At 51.9% G+C, this 18015-nt stretch overlaps 1 protein-coding gene across 10 annotated transcripts in view; it reads left to right on the top strand.

The window, feature by feature from the left end:
- The window catches only part of CACNA1C (calcium voltage-gated channel subunit alpha1 C), a 559109-nt gene that overhangs the window by 537868 nt on the left and 3226 nt on the right, over nucleotides 1-18015 (top strand). For all 10 annotated transcript variants that reach the window (XM_040972179.1, XM_040972175.1, XM_040972178.1 and 7 more), the window contains 8 exons: nucleotides 1990-2092; nucleotides 6437-6538; nucleotides 8804-8931; nucleotides 9384-9518; nucleotides 10931-11283; nucleotides 14433-14561; nucleotides 17153-17259; nucleotides 17572-17675. In XM_040972179.1, the coding sequence (XP_040828113.1) occupies nucleotides 1990-2092; nucleotides 6437-6538; nucleotides 8804-8931; nucleotides 9384-9518; nucleotides 10931-11283; nucleotides 14433-14561; nucleotides 17153-17259; nucleotides 17572-17675 (1161 nt within the window). The remainder of the gene's footprint in view (nucleotides 1-1989; nucleotides 2093-6436; nucleotides 6539-8803; nucleotides 8932-9383; nucleotides 9519-10930; nucleotides 11284-14432; nucleotides 14562-17152; nucleotides 17260-17571; nucleotides 17676-18015) is intronic.

The following is an 18015-nucleotide window of genomic DNA, read 5'->3' as shown; positions in this document are numbered from 1 at the left end:
TGTGTACCCAGTCATGAACAAAGCTGTCACTGGGTGTGTTGGGTGGACTGGTCAGTTTCTGCTACTCCAACAGTAGATGCAGCTCAGGCTGTTTGCAAAGGAGAGGGGTGTATTTCGGCTCAGGTTTTGGAGGCTTGTGGTCCTAGCCTGGATGGCCCTGTTGGTTCGGCATCGGGAGAAAGTGTGCTTGCTGACAGAGACTCAGGGCAATGCAGAACGTCACATGGCAAGAGGGAGCATACAGTAGACTGCCTATGTCTCTTCCTAAAGCCACCATCACTGGGTCATGGACCCCACCCAGCGACTGCCAATCCAATCACCTCTCAGGACACCGCCTCTCAGCCTTATGATTAGATCAACTTTCCACCAGCTGGGTGCCAGTAACATATGGGAAACAAGGTCCCCGTGGGGCACCAAGGGCATGTGGGCATTTGGGGCATGTCCACACTTCAGCAGCAGTCTCCTAGTCATTGGAACAGGCTTTGGGATTTCTCCACCCTCAGAGAACCACGTATTGGCTTTGGGCATCTGCAGTAAAACACCCAACTGCCTTACTAGAGGGGGGGCTCTTCCACTTTTATCAGATTCCTAAGTGAGTCCAGACCCAAAGGGGTTCAAACAAACACCCCTGTATTTAGACATATCTGCTTTGCCCTGGGAGTGAGACCCCCCTCTCTAACGGTGTGTAGCACAGCCCTGAAGGAGAGCATCCCCATCCAACTGTCCTTCCCTTTATCACCCGTCTACACCTACTCTTGGAACAGGAATGAGCCTCCAAAGATTGGGGGGTAAGGACAGGGAATTCTGGAGAAATAAAAACATGACAGAAAGATTCAGTTCTGTACATCATCCACTTGAAAACAGAAGCTTTCCCGATTCTAGGACCAAGAAGAGGTTGCTATGGATCTAACCTGTAGTTTCCTCAACTACACCATTAGCAGGGATGCTACGATGAGCTTCTTGCAGGGCCTCCCTCCCCACAACCACAGTGTGTGCTGTGGCACCTGTTGTAGCATCTTCCAATAGAAGTTTAGCTGGGGGTGAGAAAGGAGGGGGAGACAGTCGTGTTCGGCCAGGTATAGAGGTGCATTTGTTCAGAAGCAGAAGGCAGAGTCAGTGCATTGCCAGTGAGTGGGCCTCTACAAGCTTCTCTTACCTGGACTTTCAATGAATACTGCCTGGAAGGCAGGTACCCAGCAAAGCCTGCCATGCAGCTTTACGGTGATCAGGGTGGAAGACGGGGTAGGCGTACCTTTGTTCGGTGGGAGACAGTTTCTAATGAGGGTGCATACCATCCCTGCCCTAGCCGAGCTACTCCCTAGAAAAGGCTCTGGATTTTGCTGAACAATCCCAAACTGGTTGGAGGCAGTGTTGTAGAACTCTCAACCTGGGCCACAGAGAGCCAGTCAGTGGCACGGTGGTAGAAGAAAGTAGGTCTTCACTACAGTGGGCAGAGCAAGGATCTGGACAGCTATTGCTTCATCCCTGGACTTCCTGGGTAGCCTGAGGTAAAGGCTCTTACAGACTGAAGATTGAGACTGAGAGGTGTGTACGCGCAAAGTTCCTGATTGGTCAGCAATCCTGTGATCTTTAGAAAATAACGATGGTGCAGTGGGCCCCGGCCCATAGGGGGTGGTTCTTCCAGGATTTCCTTCCAGATAATACTGGCCAGTAAGGTTCTTATCTATTGGAGAAGCAAATGACCCCTGGGGATCACTCTCTTAAATCAGTGAATTTCCTTTTGATATAAGGCAGGCAAGGACATGTGGTATTAAGGGAGATAAACCAGGACACCTGTGGCTAGTGGAAAGGGTATGGCTGAACCATGATTTACATTATAGAGGTTTGGTTTCATGAAGAAATTTCAGTTGGACCCAAGCTTCCCCCCTGCCTGAGTTGTGATGTCCCCTCCTAGTACTTCCCTACATGCTTTATGCTCTTTCGAAGTCATCTGCTGTGGTCACCAGTTTTCGCCCCATCTCCCTCCAGCGCCTGGTTTCCATGAACATGCCTCTGAACAGCGATGGGACGGTCATGTTCAATGCCACCCTGTTTGCCCTGGTCAGGACAGCTCTGAGGATCAAGACAGAAGGTAAGGGTCACCCTGAGCCACTGGGGCCACTGCCCAGAAGACCTAGTGGCCAAAGGGGAGCTCAGTGGCCTGTGGGTGCTGTCTGCCCCTCCCGCCTCACACACCATCAGAGCAAGATGACCTGCACACTGAATGCAAATAAGTCTGGCATGTTGGTGCTTCTTTTGTATCCCGAATGGCCTCTGTGTTCCCAACCTGTTTACCCAGAGCCCTGGCATTGCATCAAACCCAGGCCACCACTCTGACTTACATCTCAAAAGTGTCCTATATAGTTCCCAAAACTCAAGCATTGCCTAGAGCCACCCACAGCCACCCAAAGCCACACCTTAATGGGCTTGGCCTGCAGGTCTGTCTGTCTCTCAAGTCCTCAATTCCCTGTTGCCATGAAAAGGACCTGCCTTGAGAAGGCAACAGCCTGGCAGGTGGTGGATGTGGTGGTGGGCATGTCCTGTAATTATACAGGCTGTATCTGGCATGAGGGAACAGCCCACCCATGGGTGCCTGCCTCCCCCCACCCCTTGTCAGAGTATTATCCTATGTGGCTGCATCCGGCTAAGGTCCCCCTCCGCCAGCTACTGTGCTCCAAGGTGTCCTGTGGGTTGGTAGCTGCCTTGGCTAGGATGGGGACTTGGCTTCCCTGAAACTTGCTGGGTGAGAGGCTTGTGAAGTGTGTCTGCACAGCTGTTTCTCTCCGAGAGCTGCTGGCCTGCTGCAGTGCAGCTGCAAGAGGCTCAGAGAGGCCTGCCGTGACTCCAGCACTCTATGGATGGGGAGTAGGGTGTGTGCACTCTGCAGCAGGGGCAAGGCTAGTCAGCTGGAGCTGAAGTTTAGAGCACACGAGGACAGCCGCCACGGAAAGCACAGATGAGGCCAGTGAGGTGCCTTCTTCAGCACCTCAGAGCACCAGGGCAGGAGGACTTGTAGGATTTTCGTTGACTGAATAAACCAGGGAGGAGCCTCCTTTCCTTGAACTCTTACAGAAAAGCAACAGAAGCATCAAAAACAAAGGGAAAGAAAGCCAGTCCAGCAACATGCCTTGTAGAATCATGAACTAATTATAAGAGATGCTAAGTCAATTGCTACTGCCGAACTTTGAGGAAAGCAAAAGCTAAAAAATAAATCAGAAAGCCAAGGCAGTAATACAGTCTGAAATAAATAGACCTGCTTCTGGCTGCATAAGGGACTAAATACAAACATAATATACATGTGGTCCATCCAAGACAGGAGAAAAATTGGAAGAAAATTCATCAATATGGTGATACTGATTATTGCTGAGTGGCAAGTTATGCCCCCCTTCAGTTTTGTCACTTACACATTTTCTGCTATGCATGTTATTGCATTTGTAATCTGAGGGATGGGTGTTCCTCTCCAAGGGGAGGTGTGATAGCTGTCAAAACTCTGAGTTATTGGCACTCAAAGCCAAGCCTAGTGTCACTTAATGTGGTAAATCTCTTCTCCGTGGAGGAGTAATGAAACACTGACACATAGAAGCCAAGATTCAGCCATGTTGCAGCTACACCACCTGGGCGAACTGAAGCCCTCCTGGATAATGGCAGCTGGGAGCAATGCAAAGGAACCCATAAAGACAGTAAAATCCAGATGACTAAGCTGGAAGTGGGGAGTTCTAAGATAAGTGAAGTCATCGGTGTGCAAGCGATTAGCCTAGTTGTAAGCTCAAGAAATCTTGTACACACAAAGCGCTCTCGAGATGGCCACCAGGGACAAGCCTTCTGCTGAATCAGGGCTTCCCCAGACTCGCTAAAACTCTAGGCCTGAAGAACAAAGGCAAGCTCTCAGAAGATACTGGGAACACAGGCAAGTAGATACCAAGCCTGGGCCTTCAGGCCTCAGCTCTCAGCCGTCAGGCTTTGAAAGCAGCGGAGACTGCTGGGAACCGGGCTTTCTGCAGGGTGCTGATAGCACAACCCCAGTGCAGTGGCAAGCCACACAAGCCTTTCCCTTGCAGCATGGAGGGAAGATGCCTGGGGTCCTTAGGTGATCCTTAGGATGCACAGCTCCACAGATCCTTCTGAGAATATACTGAGACCTGAAACACAATGGAACCCTTTTCAAAGACCCATTAGTTTCTTAGATCTGCCATAACAAGTGTTCCCAACTGAAAGGCCTAAAACTCTTACAAGAAAAACTTAGTGGCCCTGGCATGGTGGTCTAGTGGCTGAGTTCACATCTTGCAACTTCCGGGATCCCATATGGGCACCGGTTCTAATCCCAGCTGGTTCACTTCCCATCCAGCTCCCTGCTTGTGGCCTGGGAAAGCAATCGAGGACGGCCCAAAGCCTTGGGACCCTGCGCCCATGAGGATCGGCTCAGCTCCGGTCATTGTGGCCACATGGGAAGTGAATCAGCAGATGGAAGATCTTTCTATATCACCTTCTCTCTGTATGTCTGCCTTTCCAATGAAAATAAACAAATGAATCTTAAAAAGAGAGACAGAAGAAAAGAACATAAAGGAAAACTTTAGTTTCTCACCATTTGGGAGACCAGCAGTCTGAAATCAGGTGTTGGGAGGGCTTATTTTCTGGGGAAAAAATCCATTGCATGCCTGTCTTCTGCCATCTAGTGGTTACCAGACATGCTTGGGCTCACCGCAGCATCACTCAAACCTCTGCCTAACAGTTCTTTGAAAAAGGGTTCCATTGTGTTTCAGGTCTCAGCATCACTCCAGCCTCTGCCTACACCTTCTCAGGGCCACCTTGCCCGGTGTTTTATTAGGAACCACCCAAGGCCACCATGACCTCATTGTCACTAATGTGGGAAGACCCCATTTCCAAGTGGGCTGCATTGCGGGTTCCAGCTAGACATGAATGTGCAGGGAGAGAATGTTAGGCAACCATAATCCTTGTGCATGATTTATGTATTAATTGGGACTCTTCTGTTGCGTGTGTTGGAAACTACCAACTGCCTGATCTCAAAGGGACTGGGGGGTTTCCTTAACTGAGCTGCGGAGGAGCTGGGTTTTGCTTCAGGACTATTTGTGGGTGATAGTCCGACGAGGTGTCCAGGAGCCCACCACTCCTTCTCCATCACCTCTGTGGTCCAGAGGTAAATTTCAACCTGGGCAGTCTGATGCCCAATCACCCCCTTTGTTGAGCACCACCTCTCTTCTGCCTATAGGATTTCCTGTGGCCCCCTAACACATCACCACGCTCATCCTCAGCTCTGTGGGTACAGCTAAGGAGTTGCTAGCTTCTCTGCTCAGAATCATGCAGAGCCAAAGTCAGGCTGTGGCTGAAGCCTCACTCCTTTCTGGGGCCTCCAGGAAGAAGTCTCCACCTGCAGACTCTTTCACACTGTTGGCAGGTTTCATTTCTTGCCGCTAAAGGCCCAAAGTCCTCTCCCTATTGGTTGCTGGCTCTTAGAGATCATCTCTCTGAATTCAGTTGACGCTGCGGGCCAAAGCCTAACGCCTCACTCTCCCTCAGCTCCTGACTGGAGAGGACTCCCCACTTCTGTAGGATTCCCATGATTCAGTCAGGTTACCTGGCTCAATTCTGTCTTAACATCCTGGCTGCTGAGGAGCACGCCCATTCAGGGCAGTGAAGTCCTGTGACCAGCTGCAGGGATTAATGTAGACTGAGGATGGGAACACCTTGGCAGTCCCTGCTACCACCACCTAAGCCAGTATCCCAGAGGCCACCTTAGGATGGGCACCTTCTGGAGCCAGTCTATCCAGGAGACCCACAGATAATGGAGAGCTGCTGGAGCCAGCATCCTCTACTTCCTGCTTCCTGCTTCCAGGGTGAGGGCGGCCACCCTTTCCCCACATGGGACTGGGAAGACACAGTCTTCAATGATACAGGTGTGTCCCCACTTGCAGATCAGGTCACCTTTTCCCCCCATCACCCATGACTTCTGTGCAGTCCAGGGAGGCCCATGAGATAAGCTGCTGACACAAGAGCCACCCTCTCTGCTCTGTTGGACACTGGGGCTGAGCAGAGGTGTCTGCTAGGCTGCTGCAGAGCCTGCAGTTCTGTCTGGATACCCTCAGGAACTTCACGCCCCCTTGGGCCACCCATAAGAGAAGCAATATGGCACTGTGGGGGATAGTGTTGGCTGGCCAGGTCAAAGCAATGGTATTGTACAGGGAATAGGAGGCAAGGAGGATGGCAAGAAAATTGAGAGATGAAGAGAAAGAGGAAGGCAGTGGCAATGGCAAGCTTAGCAGAAGGAAGGCAGGGAGAGCAACAAGGAAAGGATATGGAAATGAGGCTCTGGGAGAGGCCAATGTCATCATTCAAGACATCATGTTCATGGATGGACCCCATCGAGCGCCCCCTGTAGGGTGCTTGCTGACCCTTCTGATTTGCACCACCCCTTCTTCAGGAAACCTGGAACAAGCCAATGAGGAGCTGCGGGCCATCATCAAGAAGATCTGGAAGCGCACCAGCATGAAGCTGCTGGACCAAGTGGTGCCTCCCGCAGGCGGTAAGCATCGCTGGGCTTTGGGTGCCTCACAGCTGACCACCCACCCAGTTGGGCAACAGCACTGTGAGAAATGTAGACATGAGCCTCTGCTAGTTCACTCAGCAGGCAAGAGGCCTGCGTTTCCCCATATGCCTCTTTCTCTGGGGCTCAAAGAACCTGTCGCTTAGAAGGGACAGGAACTCACAGCCAGATTGCCAGGTAGGGTGGGTGGGGGGATTGGCTGCAGTCGTGCACAAGGACACGTGTGCATGTATGGGAGAAATTCAAAGGAAATCCACTTGATAATGCTCTAGGGAAGCAAAATCCTTTGAGACCCTGCCTTTCTTTTTCCAAGAGAAGAGTATCTCAACGTAATCAAGCTCAAAGCATCTACCCCCAGCTTATTTTTTTTGGTAAAGAGTATGAAGAGACTCCAGAAAAAAAAAATCCTGGAAAGTGGGATTAAGAGAAAAGTTTATGTTTAAAAAATAAAAAGTGAAACCATTTATATTTTTTTACATGATATGCATTTTTCATGAATTTCTTGAAGATGCTTTGTATTGTTTACAACTCCAGATGAAAAACAAAGATAACATCGCAGCATGTCTAATTTCTAAAATACTACCGTAATGCTTTCAGTCTGATATATTTTGTAATGAAATATTTTTCAATGCAAGTGCACTTCAGAATATTTACAGGGAATGCAATTATAAGGTCAGCTTACTTTGGTGCAAAATAATTTTGAAAGCCACATATCTGAGAGGTTTACCAAAAAGTTGATTGAAAATACATGTGAACAATACTGGGTGTGAGATTCAAAATGGGTTTCCACCAGATGTTTTGAAGTGCCCCTCATATCCACAACAGTGCTAGAAGTTATACTTAAGCAATGGCCCTTGCTGTCATACACCCATTTGTCATGAACATGTTCGTGTTTAAAAGGAAATAATGCAAAGCTGGGTATTGTCATCACTTTAAATTCATCATCTGCAAACACAGGCTAAACAGTTACACATGCAAAGCACGAGGGATTGCACACATACACGCAGGCGTGTATGGAACTACGACTTGTGACAGCACTGGAGACACCAATGCCATCCACTGTCGGCAGGGAGATGACTTCCCAAGGCACGAATCCGGCACCAAGTCTAGTCCTTCCATGAATGTACACAGCGTTTACATTTCTGGACAGCTCCAGTGTGTTAAAACCAGGCAGAATAGGTTCATAATGAGTGAAATGAAATTTGATTCTCAGCTCAGATCATTATAAACGGTCGCCTAGTACGACGCAACAGAGCCATCCAGAAGACAAAACTGTAATTTGTGCAAAACACACAGCAGTGCTTAGGCCTGCTGAACGCCGGTAGTACGCCCAAATCACTGTGCCCCAGTGCCTGGCTTCCGTAAGAGGTGATGTCTCCCCTGCTGAGAATCATTTCCCAAAGGAAAGCTGGACAGACTAAAACTCATACCTGGACAGGAGTGCATCTTTGATTTTATTTCCACCTTGTAACATTTCTACGGCATTTCCCCAAGGACTAAGAAGAGTTCATAGAAGAAGCTAAGTAGGTGACATGGCGAGGACAGAGCGGATTTAGAATTCAGACCCAGGTCTGAGGGAGCAGGTCTGTGAGCTGGGAGGGAGACCCATCCCTGCTGTGGAGGTCTCGAGGGAACAGAACAGCCAGCACCAGACCTGAGATCTCACCCAGCCAGCTGTCCCCTTCACTGAGAACTTGGACATGGGACCAGGGGATACAGCCTGGGTAGTAGAAATGGCCCCTTGTAGATTTACCGCCTCCCCACCCTCAAACTCACACTCAAGACACAGACCCAGTAGATCATGCAGAAGCCCAATTGCCCAGCAGGATGCCAGCCAAGCCGTCAGGCACCTAACCTAACAAAACCGAGACTCCAACAAGAGGAAAGTCCTCCCTCCATCAACCTCCCCCTTCCAATCTGGAAGCACAAGCTTTGGGCTCAAACAAGAACAATGCCAGATAATTTTCTTTTTAATAAAGAGGGGAGGCGAGAATAAGGTATACTTAGTATGTGCATAAATTGTTTGCAGAAGGAATTTCTGAAAAAATACTCGACAAACTAATGAGCTGCTGGGAGGTGCTGGCTAAGCAAGGGGCTGCAGTTGGAGCCTCTTCTCCTGTCTGTTTCCTCCCATGAGCCCTGGGCCCTCACCACCTCTCCAACAAGTACTGGGAAAACATGAAAAGACACCTGGGTGGTCCTATTCTGCCTCTGACTTCCCCCTTCTCTCTGCATCTATGCCAGATGATGAGGTCACAGTTGGCAAGTTTTACGCCACCTTCCTGATCCAAGAATACTTCCGGAAATTCAAGAAGCGCAAAGAGCAGGGGCTGGTGGGCAAGCCCTCCCAGAGGAACGCCCTCTCCCTTCAGGTGAGGAACTGGGGTACTCGAGGGTAGGGTTCGCAGCTCAAGGAAGACCCTGACCTCCAATAGATCCCCCAGACCCCTTGCTGGGGAAAGTATCCCTCGTGTTCCAGGCTCTCTGGAGGTGGCTGAGAGGTGGGGGGGAGTGGATGTGGCTTCTTGCCTCCACCTGACCCTGTATGCAGACACTGCCCTGCACGGGCCTGCGTGCTCTCATGAGTGCTGTTAGACTGGTGGCCCTGTTTCCCGCTGCATGGATGAGCAGCCTGGGTCCACGTGGAGACCCTGGGGGCCTGCCCTCTGGACACACAGATAGACACACTTTCTACAAGTGGACCTGCTGCTGAAAAAATGGTGGGCTGAGTGGCTGGGGGAGGAACAACTAAAACCTGCAGTGACATGGCACGAAGTATGTGTGACAAAGGCTTGAGGTCCCCACATGTGCCTCTGGCTTCCAGGCTGGCCTGCGCACTCTGCATGATATTGGGCCCGAGATCCGGCGGGCTATCTCCGGAGACCTGACAGCGGAGGAAGAGCTGGACAAGGCAATGAAGGAGGCTGTGTCTGCGGCCTCCGAAGATGACATCTTCAGGGTAGGTGGCCGCCATGGGGCTGCTCTTTTCCTTTACAAAGCTCGGTTGGGGTCAAAGTGGGCAATGCTGGTGCTGTGCCAAGAAAACCTGGGAAAGTGTCCTTAAGGCAGAAAACCCTCCGCTCCGTGGCCGTCCACAGCTTGCCCTGTCCAGCCGTGCTCAGGTCTGCTCCTTGGCCAAGCCTGGCTCCCTGTCCAGCCAGGGCTCCTGGGGTGCAGCAGCTACTCCTGGGTGTCACTGGCTCATGGAATAGGGGAAAAAGCTGTTTGTCTGGGGAAAGTATTTCCAAGGGGAGAGGGTCTACTGTTTTGGAAGTTGCAAATTGGTAGTTCCTGGATCAATTCTAATGAGAGGACCTGATTTGTTGGCCACTATTTTAGAAAGCTGGTACATTCAAGAGAAAAATCCAGAATTTTGATTTCTCTTGAAAAAAAAAACTCTCAACATTTTGGGCTTGTGGTCCCAGAGGCTGGCATAAAGTGGCATTACCCTGTAAGACAGAACATCTGTTCTATAGGTCACAAAAGCCCCCTCCAGCCCTCCTTCCTTCTCTGTTCTGACAAGTGGATGCTGACTAGCAGGTGCAGTAGTGAAACCTGCCAATAGCTGGGTGGGAATACCAGCTCTCTCTCTTCCCCAGTGACCCCTTTCATGTCCTGAGCATATCTGGCTACAAGTCCTATAAGAGAGAACGTATCAAGCATAATTGCAGGGCAGGAGGGCACCCAAATCTGTCCCTGCAGCCCCTGGAGCCCAGCTCCTGGTTCTGGGCCAGCCCATCCTGCTTATGGGACCCTTACCTCCATCCTCATCTCCAATGTTTTCCATCACGAAATGACCCTGGGGACACATCCTCATGTTACTACCCCCCAACAAGACCCCAGAGAGTATGACTCCATCACCCCAACCCAGAGACATTCTCAGACCAGAGGACTGGGCCGTCCTTGCACATGCTTGCACAACTGCTTGCACAGGATAAGGAAAGCATGTTCGAGGTGGGAAGAGGAAGCACTGGTTTCCGGTTTTCCACATCCAATAAATGCTTGGGAGGAAAGGATGCCATATTCAGGTTACTACTGGGTAACTCTGGGCTAACATATTTTCTCCCATGGCAAGCACAAAGTACAAACTGTGTGTTCTGCTTTGAGGGTGGTCACCCTGCACTGTCGTCAGGAATAGGGCCTGTACTGAGAACTACCAGGACAGCTGTCAGCCTCAGCAACTGTCCTGACAGTTCCTACGGGTGTCCCCACCAGACACATAGGGGATGCCATGAATGTCTGCGTATCTGAGTACCTCCCTCTCCCAAGCTGCCCACACCTGCACCCCTGCCGTCTGGGGCTTCTGTGGTCCTGCTCCTGAGGGAAGCAGGTGTGGCTCAGGGGCTTCACCTCCTCCTGTCTTATCTACAGAGGGCCGGCGGCCTGTTCGGCAACCATGTCACCTACTACCAAAGCGACAGCCGGAGCGCCTTCCCCCAGACATTCACCACACAGCGCCCACTGCACATCAGCAAGGCGGGCACCAACCAAGTGGACACTGAGTCGCCCTCCCACGAGAAACTGGTGGACTCCACTTTCACCCCCAGCAGCTACTCGTCCACTGGCTCCAATGCCAACATCAACAATGCCAATAACACCGCCCTCGGCCGTCTCCCTGGCCCTGCTGGCTACACCAGCAGTGTCAGTACCGTGGAAGGCCATGGCCCCCCCTTGTCTCCTTCCCTCCGGGCACAGGAGATGGCATGGAAACTCAGCTCCAATAGGTAAGTGCGGGCGGGGCACCCATGGCTTGTGTACAGGCCTCCCACACTGCATCCTGGGCCCATCTGATGGAAGGGCACTTGGGCTCCCGGGTTGGCTTCTAAAGTCCCAGAGTCCTGTGTGAGTGATGGCACCGGTGGAGGCCCACACTCAGGACAAGCCCACCTGGCCCCTTGACCAGTCCTGTCACACAGGATGTATTCGCTAAACACCTCTGGCCTTCCTCAGCAGGGTGGACCAGGAACCCGTGAGATGTCTGGGTTGCGCTACACAAGAGAGTGTACCCACAGTCCTTGCCCACACTTTTGTCTGAGCCTGGTCAACTGAGACAGCAGCACCATCACCCTCACTCCTTTCTGACCCCATGCCAGCCTGTCCATGGAGAGCATGTTTGGATGACAGGAAGCCCATTGTCCTCCAGGGCACAACAACTCCTGGTGGTCTTGACTGTGTCATCTGCCACCTGCTGACTCTCTGTGTCCTTGCCTGCAGCATGCCCTTCCCTACCATGATAGGGTAACAGGTGCCTCTCTTGGGACTTGGGGTCCCTGGAACTGTAGTCTGGGCCTCTGCAGAGCCTCCTCCTTACTGACCTTCCCCAGATAAGAAGACAGTAACATACCTCCATGGCTTGGATGTCAGCTTCATTTTCTCTGCCTCTCTGCTTATAAAATAACTGAGAGAGATGCCTGGATTTCTTTCCAAGCTTAAGGGCGAGTGTCATGAAGGTGCTCCCTGTAGGAGTTGGCATCTGGTGCCCTCCAGCTGCCACAGCATTTAATAGAGGCTGAGAATGGCAGGCAGGCAGAGAGGCCATCCACCCTGCCTTACCTTACTCTCTGCAAGCCTGGCCAGTGAGTCCTTGGGCTCAGGGCACGTCCCCCCATCCTGTGCTTAGGGCAGTGTACCCTGCTTCAACAAGCTGGCTTCATGCGGGCATGCACCTTGCTTGCTCTCACTTCCCTCTTCCATAACCTTCAAAACTCAGTCCTGCCACCGCATTCTCCCCTACTCACTCTATCAAAACCCCCCTTTTAATTTATTATTTTTAATATTTAATTCCTCCACACACAATGTTTTTACCTATATTATTACAATACTGTAGTTCTTCAGCAACAGTCACAAGTCCATCATTCTGCTCCTTAAGTATATCATGACATTGTAGCTATAGAAAATGGTAGAAGGCCCAGCATCCTATTGTCAAGATATATTTAACAATCTCAAAGTCCTTCTTTGATTGGCGGGCATAGGTGCAACTGCAATGAATGTTCACTTCTTGGTATATTAGACTCTAGCCCCAGAGCTGAGGCAAATATAAGAGCTCTAGGGGTGTGTGTGTGTGTGTGTAAGTTTGCCTTATATCAGAGGGAACATATGACATTTGTCCTTTTGAAAACCCTCCTCTTTTAAAGATTTATTTTTCTTGAAAGCATTACACAGAGAAGAGGAGAAAGACAGAGACAGAGACATCTTCCCTCAGCTAGGTCACTCCCCAAAGGGCCACATAGCCTGAGCTGGGCCACTCTAAAGCTAGGAACCAGGTAGGTTCTTCCCTATTTCCAACATGGGTGCAGGCGGCAGGTGCACAAGGACTTGGGCCATCCTCTGCTTCTTTCCCAAGCCATGAGCATCAAACCAGATTGGAAGTAGAGCTGCCGCTATTCCAACTGGCACCCACAGAGGACACTACATTACCCTACTATGCCACCTCACTAGTCGCAGAATCCCTTCCTAGGGAGGCTCTTTATGCCCCTCATTAGCATCCCAGGGCACTACATATCGCCTGCTGTGAGAGTGCCTGCTGGAGAGGAGTCAGGGCAGAAGACAGCAGAGATCTTCTTCCCCCCACGGATAAGGCTGACAATGAAACTTAACACATGCAAAGCACTGCGCACGTCTAATGGCTCACTAAACATAAGAACAACCATCAGGGTGCTAAGAGGAGAAGGACTCTCTAGTCCTTCCTGGGCCTTAGCCTTCCCATCATAGCTCAAGGTGGATGTCTTGGACTGTAGAGACAACATTGATGTCACTGAGAACTTAATAGCATGCTCTTCCCAAGAAGTGGTGTCACCTGCCTATGGCCACCATTCTAAGTCCAACTCATGCCATTGTTCCTGGCCATACACACACACTGCATGCCTCTCCTCCCACTGGTGCTGGAGCCCCCAATACTCCTCTTCCTTATCACTGTGCTGGCAGATGGGCCACAGCCTCCGCTCCCCCACCCTGAGAGCCATCTCCCAGGTGCCTGAGTTATTCCCAGGCCCAAGGTCAGAGTAAGAGGGGACGCTGACCCAGTGCTCAGCTCCCAGAGACTGCAGTGGTATCTTCTCAGACACCTTCAGGGGCCAGAGGACAGACTCGGCCCCAGCACATGAGACAAAAAGGACAACAGTTAAGGGCCAATGACTGGGAAGAGCCCCAAGCCCAAAGCCCAGGGAGGTGCTGTTCCTGAGAGGGCACGTTACAGCGCTTACCGCATTACCACTGAGCCCAGGGGAAAACCGGGGCTCGTCCCTCTAGCCAGCAGGACGCATCCTTCATGCCACCTGAGCTTTCAGCATTCAACAGTGCCAGGAAGTTCTTGGCTGGTCCAATACACACCTGAAGGATGAGCCATCAGCAACACGGGGAAGGCACGGCCCACTCACTGGGCACCCTGCCCTAGAGGACAGCCAGGACCCTTTTCTAAGAGTTGGTCCTACCCACCCTGAAAAACAGTAGGCCTGTGAGTGGGACAGAACACAGGTTGTTCTAGGTTTATCCAAAGGGAGATTAGAAACTGAGGCAGGCTGTGGGCCAGAGGGGAGGGGAATTGTGGGTAGCCTAATAGAGCCTCAACCTTGGTTCTGTGGATTCATCAGTGACTACACAAGGAAGACACCGTGTGTGGATGAATATATATGCGATTGTGAATGTGATATGCATATGCGTGTGTGTAAGGTGTGTGTGTTGCACATGAATGAGTGTAAGTGTGAATTCAGATATATGAATGAATGTGCATGTGTGTGTGGTGGGTGGGTGTGTACGAGCTCATAGGTGAGTGTGTCCCTGTGTGTGTGTGTGTGCGTGCGTGGCACCTTCCTGGCTGGGGGAAGGGGTAGACGGCTGGCCCCTCCTGAGCTCTGCTCCATCCTGCATGGTTTAGGTGCCACTCCCAGGAGAGCCAGCTAGCCATAGTGTGTCAGGATGCCACATCCCAGGACGAGACGTACAACGTGAGCATCCACGAGGACGCCGAGTACTGCAGCGAGCCCAGCCTGCTGTCCACAGAGATGTGAGCCTGCCGTTTCCTGTTCCACAGGGGCCCTGACGCCAGAGAAGGGCAAGGAGGGTGCAGGGCCTCCTCTGGCCCAGATACCGCAGCAGGGGGAGGAGGGGGGAGAGCTCCAAGAGCAGTCTAGCACCCACCGTGCACCTGCTGTCACAATGGGGGCTGAGACACTGTCCCCAGCACGCACCCAGACCCGTTCCACGGGCTCTTCCTCACCCCCAAAGTGCTCCTGAGGAGCCATGGGAACATTTTCTGCGAGCCTCAGGGTTTTGTGAAGAGCCCGTTCTTACAAGGCTGCCAGCGGGGATACTGATGCAGTGCAAGGTGCTGCCTGTGGTGCCTTCCTCCCACAGGGGAGGCTGGGCTGCTCTGCTCCTGAATCCAGCTTCCTGCCACCCCGGGAGGCAGCCACCGGGGACGGCTCGCCTGGGAGATGCAGACTGAGTTTCCTGGACTGTCCAGGCATTTGGAGACTGAATCCCCATTTCCCTGTCTGTTTTCTTCAGATTCAAAAAATCAGTAATACAGCTTTCCAGAAGAGGGCACTGGTAGCAAATGTAGGGTTGAGATGGTTGGTTCTTGTTTTTTTAAGAGGCCAGCATCTGGCCTGCAGGTCTGGATGGATGAGAGGTTGAGGCAGTTGGGAACGGTCCTCACTTTTAAAGGCACAGCTGAACACACTGCGAAATGCCAGAGGGGGTCTGCTGAATTACCAGCACACAGCTGTGTGCACCGTGTCTGCTTCCAACGTGTGCTTATGACTGCAGGTGACCTTCACAATGAAAGCTCTCAAGAAAGCTTTCTGGATTTTGGTGGTGTGGGGAGGCGGCAGAGGGGGGAGGTTGTGTGGTGGTAGAGGCAGGGTAGAAACGCAACACAGGCCACCAGGGAGTGACGGGAGAGTAAGAGTAGCACAAGATTTTCTTTGTCCCTGATGAGAATCTGGCAAGTGAGGGAAAACTCTGGAAGGAGTGGCCAACACCACAGCTTGTGACAACTCAGTGGACCCCTGTGCCTTTGTGCCCCATCAGCAGAGGTGAGGCGGGGAGAGGAGAGATGGGGGATGAAGCACCTGCTGTTTGAAGCATGGAGAGAATGGAGCCTAAAGTTCCCCCAAAGTCCCTCTGAATTGGAACTGTGAATTTATTTTTATTTTGTTGGAAAGGCAGAGACAGACAAGATCTTCTATCCACCAGTTTACTCCCCAAATGCCTACAACAGCCAAGATGGGTCAGGTTAAAGCTAGGAGCTTAAAACTCAACCTGGGGTTTCCCACATGGGTGGCGAGCAGCCATCACCTGCCGTCCCCTCAGCCTGCTTCACAATGCACATCAGCATGATCGAGCGCTCAGGAGCTGAGACAGGACTCCCGTCCAGGCACTCCGACATGCGTGCTTCACAAACAGCATTTTAAAATCTGCACCAAATGCCTACCTCTAAATGAACTTGGCAGTGCAAATGAATGCATGTTCACATGTCCTGGCAAAGGGAAAGCACAGGTCTTAATCCATTTCTGCCACATCTGGGGTGCCTGGTGCATCCGGGAAGTAACTCTGCCAAGTCATTCACTAGTGTCTGGACTCAAGGAGGGTTTGCAAACTGATTTGGAAGTTGGGAGGATCTGAAAAGAATGATGCATGGCTAACTGTCTAACTGCCCACAGGAGAGTGGAGAGGTGTTCAGAGAGGGTCCGGGGGCAGGGCAGGGGGACCGTCAAGGGTAGGACAGCCGAGCTCAGAGCAGCTGGGTCTGCAAGAACCATGCAGCTGGGCTAAGAAGAAAATACGGTCAGGAAGGTATGCCTGGTCAAGAAGGATGCACACGTGTGAGCTTTACTTTGACCAACATCCCTGTGCATCTGTATATGAATGCACCAAGTTAGTACTAGAAGCAAGGTGCACTCAGCCATGAGGGCAGCACATACCTTCCCAAGGTAGGAGGGAGCCATGGGCACCTGCTTTTCCAATGCAAGCAAGTCCATAAGGAACTGGGAGACCACCACAGTGGGTTGCAAACTTGTGCCCTGTAGTCAAACAGAGCAAATGAAGGTGGACTAGATATGTTTAGAGTCTACCCATCAGGGTAGGGTTAGCGTGTGAGAATGCCTTCCATTGGGTCTGTAAGTGAGTCAAGTGTCTTTCGTACTGTCACCCTTGAAAGGCTTGGCAACCATTGCTGAGATGCCCCCCAAGATTCCTCCCAGCCTTGCCGCTGACTGGTGTGACAGGGGGAGCTGGGGCTGAAGGGGAGGTGCTGGGGCTGAGGCTGAGGGCAGCGGGTAGACAGCACTGGCATCTGTGAACACAGGAACCTAGGCAGCTTTGAAAGGATCCTGGGGCCTAAGAACTTGTCCAGCTTTGTCCCAAGAGTGCTCCTGCTGTCTCCCTGAAATCGGAAACGTGGGGCTCACCTCGTAGGCAGTGGATGGAGAACCGGTCCTGGCAGCACAGAAGATTGCTGCCCCTCCCCAACCTGCACAGCAGCACCCTGGCATGGGGAGGGGTGGGGGACTGCTCCCAACAAGGAAGTAAAGTGCTCTCTGGGGATGGAACCCTTCTCTTCTGGGAATGAGCCCTGAGAATTCTGTGTTCTAGGCTTTCCTACCAGGACGATGAAAACCGACAACTGACAGCCCCGGAAGAAGACAGGCGGGACACAAGGCAGTCTCCAAAGAAGGGCTTCCTGCGCTCCGCATCGCTAGGTAGGCACCCCCTATCCCCACTGAGCGGAGGCAGCTGCCCAGTACAGCACTACGTGCCAGGTCAGGTACCTGCGGATGGCTTGCCACAGAGAAACCCATGAAGAGGATTTCCAAAGTTGCATTTCAGGATCACAAAGACAGGGCTTGTGGGGAGGGTGCCTGGGCCTGGACTGTCCTAGATGTCTTCGAGGTGCAGCCAGGGGAAAAGAGGAGGTGTGTCTGAGGGTGCTGGTCCTGCTGCGTGTGGGTGTGAGCTGTGACAGCCATGTCCTTGTTTCCTGCCATGATCCCCTTCTCTTTGTGGCCCTGCAGGTCGAAGAGCTTCCTTTCACCTGGAATGTCTGAAGCGACAGAAGAACCAAGGGGGGGACATCTCTCAGAAGACAGTCCTGCCCTTGCACCTGGTCCATCATCAGGTAGCCCCTGATTCCACACAGGCCACCCAGCCCCCACCGAGCACGGCCCAGAGAGCTCCCATCATGTCACTTCCCACGAGGTCTCAGATCCCTGGCACAACCCACCATGGTGCCCTTGCCTTGGCACAGGGTCTGTGAGGTGGCAGAGTGGGGCAGGAGTGCTTCACCGGCTCTGTGGGACCAACATCTGTGAGATGCTTCCTTCTTGTACACTTTAACTGTTCAAAGATGCACCCAGTGAAACAGAAATGATACAAGCACCTCCCAGCCATGTGGCCCAGGGTAGGGGGTGCTACTCAGAGAGAAGAGCTCCTGAGAAATTCCCTGGATGAAATAGCTC

The sequence above is a fragment of the Ochotona curzoniae genome, unplaced genomic scaffold (genome assembly GCF_017591425.1).
Source record: "Ochotona curzoniae isolate NIBS_2020 unplaced genomic scaffold, NIBS_Ocur_1.0 contig_2235, whole genome shotgun sequence".
NCBI lineage: Eukaryota > Metazoa > Chordata > Mammalia > Lagomorpha > Ochotonidae > Ochotona > Ochotona curzoniae.
The sequence above is the reverse complement of the archived record's forward strand: the minus strand, read 5'-3'. Positions and strand labels throughout refer to the sequence as shown.